This window comes from Carcharodon carcharias, chromosome 1 (assembly GCF_017639515.1).
Source record: "Carcharodon carcharias isolate sCarCar2 chromosome 1, sCarCar2.pri, whole genome shotgun sequence".
In the NCBI taxonomy this organism is placed as follows: Eukaryota; Metazoa; Chordata; class Chondrichthyes; order Lamniformes; family Lamnidae; genus Carcharodon; species Carcharodon carcharias.
Genome location: NC_054467.1, coordinates 95,916,859 through 95,926,165, shown reverse-complemented (window position 1 = coordinate 95,926,165; position 9,307 = coordinate 95,916,859). Strand labels below are relative to the sequence as shown.

The following is a 9,307-nucleotide window of genomic DNA, read 5'->3' as shown; positions in this document are numbered from 1 at the left end:
CTGATGGATTTTGCACTGCTGGATCCTCACTTGGTAGAGCGCTAACATCACCATCAGCACAGGAACAGTCCAGATTCTCACCGACCAGCACGATGGCTCTGTTTTCAAAGTAAGTGAGGAACTCGATTTCAGTTCTTCCACCAGTCTGCGACCCACCCCACCCTCTTGTTATGTGCCAGCTTGTCCTGCATGAATGGTGATGGATAAAGTGTAAGGAGGACGCCTGCCAGGCCAGATGATGAGTGTGCCTGGCATGTGTGGGTGGTGAGTGGTCCCATGGATGGGATGAGGACAATGAAGGTGTGTGTAGCAGAGTGAATGATGATGTCCCTTGAACAGGCAGTGACTGAGATACTGAGATGCCTGTGGATGTGTGATGGGTTTGTGAGTGTGTGAGTTGAGTGCAATGAGAAGAGTAACTTACTCCGGCGGAATCTAAGAGATCATTCATCCTCTTGTGGCACTGGGTGGCTGTCCTCTTTTGAACATAATTTTATTCACCCACTACCGCTCTTAGTGGAAATCTGTGACGATTTTGCCCAATGTTCCAAGTGAAGCAGTATTTTATAAAGTTTAAGCACAACTTCCTGGCTTTTGTACTTTTTGTCTCTATTTGTAAATCCTAGGTTCCCGTAAGGTTTGTATTTGGTCTCCCTCTCTACAGGGAAAGCTGTAAAACCAGTAAAGGCTGACCACTGACTTGTAAACAATGATTGACAGCCTATTACTTATAAAGCCAAGCAGACCAATTGTAGTCCTCAGCAAGTCTGGCAGCATCGGTGGAGAGGTGCACAGTTGACGTTTCGAGTCCGCATCAGAGTCATGGGGACTCAAAACATCAACTGTGCTCCTCTCCACTGATGCTGCCAGACCTGCTGAGTTTTTCCAGGTATTTTCGTTTTTGTTTGTTTTGGATTTCCAGCATCCGTAGTTCTTTGCTTTTAACAATTGTATTCCCCACCTGGCTCCAATGCAGCAGAACTAGTGTGCAACCTCACCCTCTAGAGAGCTGGCATTTGTACTTGCCCCTACCCCAGCACTGGCTGCAGGCTACCTGTGACTGTTCTGCCGCCATGTGCAGATTGTGCTTCTGTCCTAAACTCCACATTATGTGCAATGTCAGAGTGTGAGCTTATGACTATGGCCATTAGATTGAGTGAGCTTTATTCACTATCATCTGGATTTTCATCCCCCAACTGGTCAGGCCCCAGTTCTTGAAATGAAAAAGGAGGAAGGTCTGGTTTGTGGTGAGGGGAGAGCAGATAATCTGAAGCTTGTCAATCAGAATAGATTGTGTGATGAAGGAGCAGGAGGATAAGGTATGTGGATAGTCTCAGCCTCAATAGCTGCAATACTGGTGGTCATGGCCTCAGCAATAACCCTTTCTATTATGGCTCGTACTGTCTCCTGCATGGGGATTAAAACATACAAGCTTGCCTCTCCCCCTCCTATTAGTTCCAGCTGCCTCCAGTTGTGCACCATCTTCTCCTGCAGAAAGAGATAAATGTGTTTGTGAGTATCGTGCAATCTGTTTGAGTGATGTGGCTGTTATGGCTGAATAATGAGAAATGTTTACAAACTTTGAGAAATGGATCTGTGCTATTGGAGATTTTTGCTAGGTGAGCAATGGGAGTGTGATTCATTGAGCAGTAGCTGAATCTAATGGTGCTATGGTTGGAAATGGCATTTGAAGATGCCTTCTCTGACCTTGACCATATGTGCAGGATCATTAAAATTCTTCCTGCACCACATCCATATTCTTGCAACAGTGCTCCTGGCATTGACCTTCTGTGGCAACATTTGCCACTGGCTTCTCAACATGTGTCTGGGGAACCTCTGGACACCTTGAGGATAAAGAACGTATCTCCTCTGTTCTATCTCTTACACCAAAATCTCTAATTCAGCATCAGAAAACCTTGGTGCCTTCTCTCTGCCATCATTGGTCATTGTTGATTGGGAATATTGAACTGTGCAACAATGGTCTCAGTACCTCCCACAGTCACAATGCACTTTCCATTTAAGAGGTGCAAGCTAGCTGAAAATAGTGCCAGGTGGTAACAATATTGTGCTCTCTGCTAGTGCGTGCTGCCAAGAATAACATGGGAAGTACTGGATGCACTTGTAACACTTGCAGGGAGCATTGTCCTCAGTGACATTCCACAGCATCAGTGATTGACACTGTGACATGGCTGCAAGAAGCTGCAGACAAGTTTTTGCTTTGTTGTCCAAAACCATCCCTACACATGTACAAGCATTTTGCTGCATCATAGCTACGGGTATTTATACAGCAGATGGCTTAGCTTAACATGTTCTGTTGTGTTGATCCAAGTTAACACAGACATTCCCAGATACATTTGCCGAGCTCTGCAGGAATGATTGGCAGCATCATTGTGGAATGGTGTCTTTCATGCAGTCCCAAGGAAGGCAAGGCACACTGTGATTAGGGTGCCTCTAAAAAGCGTAAGGCTGAAACAAGTATTTTGCTTCTCATTGTGATACCACTGGAGTTCTGCTGGCACAGCAGTTTTTAGAAAGATGTCCCCATCCCCTCTCACCCGTAGCAACATGACATCTTCTGAAGTGAGTAATGTGACGTGCTTCTGCTAATGTGGGACATGTGGATTACAGTAGGAGACTGCACAACATTTCACTTCTCCAGATATTCTGATCCACTTGCCACCCTTCTGCAGGAGCCCAATGAGTAAAGATTATTGTATCACTGTCCGACCACCCAAGATGATTGCAATCTTTTCAGTTTATATCTGAGATCCTCTACACCAACTACCTCCACCCCTGCCCCTCAAATCCAATTCTGGACTTGGGTTCTCACAAAATGTACACACAATGACTGGTACTTGGCAATGATGTCCACAACTACCTTGGACCCATCGAGACACCAGTTTTCAGAGTGTGCATGAGGCCAATTCAGCCACGGAGCACGGGACAGTCCCACAGAGTCCCTGACATATCTAAACATGCTGCTGAGAATGGATCTCCAAAATAAATTGCCAAAAATAAGCAGACTGGAGCAAAGTCAAACATTTACCCAAAGAGCTGCGTGGAGTATAAAATATTCTGATTTCCTGGAACTCACACATATTCAACAACACAGGCTTCTGTTTGAATGGAATCTGACTATGGGACTTCGTTAACCACTGGAATATTTCTGGGGAGGATGAAACTGATCAAAGGGAACAGCATGAGCTGAGGTGAGAAAAGATGATGTCATGGCCATGTTGATTAAAGAAAGTGTACATGCAAAGGCTGTCGATATTTATGGAAGGTGGATGATGTTAGAGTGGGCTTTTGCCCCATGGTTTAGACAAAGAGCACAACATCCAATTGGGACATTGGAAGAAAGGAAATCTTTATAGGGCAATAGATTACAGTCAATAATCCCTCAAAGTCATCTTTGAAAAAGGATGTAAAGTAAAGGAATTTGAAGCCTCAGTGCAATTAGATGGTGAAGGAGAACTCTCACGGATGATTGTGGTCTAATAATCATGCGTATTTTACAAAGTCCAGAAGGCATGAGGCATCACAAAGACAAGAGGAAAAAGAGCCAAAGAGCTCTTTGCACTTTGCAGCCAGCTTGCTCGACCTCATCCAGTGATCACTAATTGTTAAGGGCCATAGGTCATTCCTGTTTATTTAACTTATGTGTCGTAACTCAACTGTTGCTTCTTCCTAAATTGCTTTAAAACGACTTATTTACAGAACCTCTGTTTTGAGTTATCTGTGACTCCTGAAGAAAATCCTACAGTATCTAAAGAAGATCAACATCTGTGCTGTTGTCCAGTAGAATTGGGGAACATTGAGGTCCTGGGGCTTGGAAGGACGAGCAGAGCGATCCTAGAAAAAAATACTGGCAGGGACATCCTAAAGCCTAGTAAGAATGGAGGCAGAAGGTTTGCTTGGTTAAGAGGGGTAAATACGACTGGGTCAACTGAGATACCCAGTGGGATGAAGATTTGCAGAATCCAGACTTTAATGTCTCAGAAATCTCCCAAAGTACTTCACATACAGGTATATATATGTACAAGGGAAGGGCTCCACACATTTGGGTTTCCAGATAGTTTGGGATATGCACAGCTCCTCTTGTAGATCTCTGATGCTCTTTTCTTGAAAACATGACAGCAAAAATTCCCTTTCCATTTTAATGGTTAGTAGCTTTCAGAGCTGCTGAAGTTCCGGATTTTCCATGGCCAGAGAAATCCATGCTGCTGATTAAACTCCCTGTGCAGCAAATCAACAGATTCTGACTCACTAAGTTCCGTAAGACCAATCCTCCTCCCCAGAAGCACAGGCTGGGGTTGAGTTTGAGAGCCCTCATTTGGTGGTAACAGCCTTAACATAGGGGCAGTTACGGTACGTGTTAGACCTTTTCTATGGGTTTCACAGGATTAGGGATGCAAATCTAGGGGCAATAAAGACCATTGCACTGCTGCCAAATAGGGACCCCTGAACCTTTGTGATTGTGGACCATGTCCTGTTATTGACCTTGTCGGCAGCAGCTCCGCAGCTTGATTTTCAGGCTTTAATCTAGCAAATTGCATTGGATTTGCTGTTTGCCCACCGCTCACCTGCTGAATTTATGACAGGGGCTTCTTTGCATGACTGCCCAAAAATCCAAATCTGCCCCATGTCTCATGCCATGCTTTACCCTGACATTCCTGATGATGTTAAATTGGAATCGGTCAGCAAAATAAAACATCTCTGCTTTTGCCAGATCAGTAAAGTTATTTCTATTCCAGGACTGAAGCAACTGCACCCCCAAACTGAAAATTCATTACATGTGGCAACTCTAACTTACTGTACATAATTGCACTGTGCTCTAACCTACATTTACACAATTGCAACTCTTTCCAGACTTGTGTCATCAAGGTACAAAGAGTCACATCAAAAAATACAGACAGTGAAAGAGAAAGATATTTCTTGTAAATCACAGGCTTTTCTTCTATTGACTTTGTATTTCCTCTTATTTACATGAGGAGTTCCCCGATGGGTAAGGTGTAAAATCTGGAACTGGATTCTTCTGCAGATCACCTGATGCCACTTGCTTTGGCAACATGAATAAAAAGGATCAAATTATCCAGGTTTAACTTTGTCCATGTTAAATTGTTTGTTATTTAAAGTTTTGTAAAAACAGAAGGAATATATTATTAACACCATTCCATGATCATTGTTGTAAAAAGACAGAAATATTGGGGTAAGCCTCAACTTTAATGGTGGTGGAAATGGACAATGTTTGATCTGTCACCCGTTATCTAAGGTGCTTATATTTCCATTTCAGTGAAGCTCATTGAAAGGGAAATGGGTCAGGACATATAACGGGTGAATAATCTGCTCACACATTCTTTACATATTTGCTAAAAGTGAATTTTACACCACGTATCAGAAAAACATGACTACATCTTTTAAATCTGGATATAAATAATTCAGCATCGGAAAAAAAAAAACAGGTCACTTGGCATTTGCTCCTGTAAACTACACAGAAATTGTGAATATAATTAAAACTACACAAGTGAAAGATACTTGACACAAGTTGCAGGGAAATTCCCTCCGACAGAATTTTGACAGCTTTCACGGCTCGGGATTACGCAAAACGTAAGTACTGGATCTAAATAAAGAGGAGATTATTGGACCCCTCTTTAGCAGAACTTCATTCAACAGAGAGAGAGTCACTGAGGTTGACAGAAGATCCTTCAGCAGAAATCTATTCAGCAGCACAAAGTCAAAGATGAACAGAGCAATTACTGTAATGATTGTTATCCTGCTCCTGTGTGCCATTACTACACAGGGTATGTCGAAATTTCTATCTTGTGTTTTAGTTCTTATTGCATTGTAAAGTGTAGAGAGGAGCCTTTCTGTTGAGTTATTGACCAGCTATACAAGTCTTACTGTGCCGTTTGGTTATTCATTGGACAATTAAATGGTCACCGAGGCTATCTGCTATTGAGAATACAATGTCTGCTTAAATACTGAATTCAATGCTGAACCAAGATGCCAAGATCCTGTCAACTTCAACCAATATCTAAATTTAATTTAAATTAATCTTTACACAGGTATTCCAATCCCAGGTACTCAAGGACGTTGCCAGTGCCCTCAGACCACCTCCAATCCTATCAATCCGAAGCAAATCAAGAATTTGAAATACATTCCCAAAGGATCACACTGTGAGACACTGGAAATAATGTGAGTAAATGTGTCAGGATGCCACCTTTAACCTTTCTCATTTTGTTACCTCAATTTAGAAGCTGTGCAATTTAGTCAAAACATGTTGGACTAATCACAGAGATAAAAACAAAAACTGCTAATGCTGGAAATCCAAAATAAAAACAGAATTACCTGGAAAAACTCAGCAGTTCTGGCAGCATTGGCGGAGAAGAAAAGAGTTGATGTTTCGAGTCCTCAGTTGAAGGGTCATGAGGCCTCGAAACATCAACTCTTTTCTTCTCCACCAATGCTGCCAGACCTGCTGAGTTTTTCCAGGTAATTCTGTTTTTGTTTTGGACCAATCACAATTTATTGCTGAAGCAGATTGAAAGGATTTTGTTTAATTCTCACCTTTCAGTGCGAGACATCCGATATCTGTAAGTTTGATTTTAAAGATTTATTTTCTCTTCACAGTGTGACCATGAAAAATGGGAATAGATTATGTGTGAGTCCTGATGCCGGGTGGGTGAAGATTATCATTAAAGCTACAAAAGGTTGGTATCTGGTGTTTGTCAAAATTCAGACTCTGTGTGAATAAAAGCAGATACATTGAATTTTTTTAATGATGTTTGTCCTCACCTGCTTGGTCGACCTGCATTGACTCCTCTCTGGCTGCACATTCCCATTGCTCTTGGTCCATTCAGGTACTTTGCCCAAGTGCCCAGTATTTATATGTGAGCCTTGAGAATGAATGTTAACAAGTTATTCAAGCACAGTGGTTATCAGGGTGAGTCCTACACGGTCCTCACCAGCATCCATTTATGGTTAATCGAGGAAGAAGCGGGGGTGTCACTGGATAGAAATCTGGTGCAGGAATATTTGGTGATGTCATGCTCTGTCATCCATAAAAGTGTGACCAATTGTCGTACCAGCTGAGATCAGTCAATTCAACTTAGACCTGTGGTCAAAACAGGGAACTTAAGAACAAAATATGAAATATATATCATCATTTTCATCTCCTTCTTGAGTTGCCTTCCTTCCTTTATGGTCAGCTCCATAATTTTCTTCTTTGCATTGAAAGCTGCCCTAATGTATCATTTTTTACCCTTTTATTATCTGTCTGATTTTAATCTTTAACATAACATTCCTGCAGAATTAATCTTTCAGTGTAACACCATGGATCCTGCATGTTAAAATCATATTGTAAGATCAATGAAGAGTTATCAAAATAACTGTTAGTAATGCTGTCTAACAGATCAATATTTAACGTCCCCCATGTTGTTGAAGACATTGTCCTTGACATTAAAAATAAATCCCTGCTGTTACAGGAAAATTATAATTTATTCAATTTTATTTCAGGTGCCAGACCACACAAATGAGAAATGAAGCTGCAATGGGATGGACTTGAATCTACACCTGGAAACCTGCAGTACAATGAACACTGAAATAAAGTAACCTCTGTCCAGGGTGCTCATTCTCTGATGTCACCTTCCAATAGGTTGTTTGAGTCAATGCTCTGCATTGATTCCTGAAGCTTATTTCACTGTTTAACCCTGTCATACTGTAATTGTTTACACATGGCCTAAGAAAGGAGGCTTATTTTGTGAAACTTTGTGCCAGTACTGAGGTTTTGTTTTATATGATGTGAGGTATACAATTATTCCAAATAGAGTCTGACATTGATACAAGTCACTCTACAACTAAAATTAATCCACATGTTTTGGAAAGTAATTTCCAATTATCAGAATGTGCCAGTAGAATGGAAACCTTCACAGATTTGTGAACTTATGGTGGAATCAAAAGGAATGGATAATGTCCGTTGTTAAATTTTAATGTTTGAAATAAATGTGGGAATTGATGCAAATTTTAGAATAACTGATTTTTAAAATTTATTATTTCACAAGATTTGATGCTCCCTGCCAAAGCCAGCACTTACTGTCTACCCCTAACGGTCTTGTTAATGTGGCAGTGAGTTTCTTTCCTGTACCACCATGCTTGTTGTGGTTTAGGTTCAGGACCCTGCTGTTAGGCAGGGATGTTCAGAATGAACTTGTAATCATTTCTTCATTACAAACTACCTCCTTACTTCTACTATTTCACCTGAAATGAGTTAGTGACAATCTGTATAAGATGGAATTTAGAAGAATTGTCCTTAGTTATTTCCACTGAAACTATCTGGAATAGGAATGGAATGAAAGTTGTAATAAATTAAACAAACACATTCCTCATATTGCTAGCAGATATATTGATATGTGAAATTAGAACAGACTATGCTGGAAATACTCAGCTGGTCTGGCAGCATCTGTAGACAGAGAAACAGAGTTAATGATTCACATCAGTGATTGTTCATCAGACCCGAGAGTACTTAGAAATGTACCAGTTTTGAAAGCAGGCATAGAAAGTGGTGAGAGCAGGAAATAACAATAGGGCATGTCTGTGATTGTATTGGAGGTAGGAGAGAGTTAATGACAGGAGGGATAATGGAGCAAGGCAAAATGAGACAGTAATAGGATAAGAATAGGATCAAAAACCATGTCTAGAGGAGGTGTGAATGGGAAATTGCAGAAGCACCATTAATAGCTAATGTTCAAATGAAAGGTGAGGGGCTTGGAGGAGGGTCTATGATCTGAAATGATTGAATCCAATGTTGATGCCATAGGCTGTAAAATGACTAATCAAAAGTGGAGATGATGTTCCTTGTGTTGATGTTGATCTTCATTGGAATGGTCTAGGAGGGTGGGGACAGAAAGTTCTGACTGGCAGTAGAGCTGAGAATTACTGTCATGTGACATTGACAGAAACCAAATTTGTTGTAATCTTTCTTTAGCTGCTTGAATGTTGCTATTCAATGTGAAATATTGATGATAAAATATCCAGTAAGTAAAGATTTTTAGTTGTCAACTTGTTCCAGTTCCAGTTTGACTGAAAATGTTATGTCAAAATTCAAGGACAAATTGTTATCATTAATATTGATGCTTGTTGACTGCGGTGTTTATTGACACTGATATTTTAACTGAACGTTGGGATTTTCTCATTAAAACATTGAACTTTAGGATCTATTCAAAACTGAAGTCTGTGAAAAGAAATTCTCTGTAGAAATATCACATTTGATGTGGTAATGCTGCTTATTTTATGATATTAACTGGAAAAA

At 40.8% G+C, this 9,307-nt stretch overlaps 1 protein-coding gene across 1 annotated transcript; it reads left to right on the top strand.

Moving 5' to 3' along the window:
- Nucleotides 1-5,680: 5,680 nt before the first annotated feature.
- On the top strand, nt 5,681-8,003 carry LOC121271447 (interleukin-8-like). The gene is made up of 4 exons (XM_041177832.1): nt 5,681-5,801; nt 6,066-6,195; nt 6,631-6,710; nt 7,516-8,003. Exons 1-4 carry the CDS (start codon nt 5,741-5,743, stop codon nt 7,533-7,535), a joined length of 291 nt encoding a protein of 96 aa, XP_041033766.1. The 5' UTR covers nt 5,681-5,740; the 3' UTR covers nt 7,536-8,003.
- Nucleotides 8,004-9,307: the final 1,304 nt, after the last annotated feature.

Excerpts from the sequence above, each read along its gene's own strand:
- LOC121271447 (XM_041177832.1), top strand. The coding sequence starts at position 5,741 with ATGAACAGAGCAATTACTGTAATGATTGTTATCCTGCTCCTGTGTGCC. Across the intron at positions 5,802-6,065 it reads GTGTGCCATTACTACACAGG|GTATTCCAATCCCAGGTACT; the intron begins GTATGTCGAAAT and ends ATCTTTACACAG. Across the intron at positions 6,711-7,515 it reads TATCATTAAAGCTACAAAAG|GTGCCAGACCACACAAATGA; the intron begins GTTGGTATCTGG and ends ATTTTATTTCAG.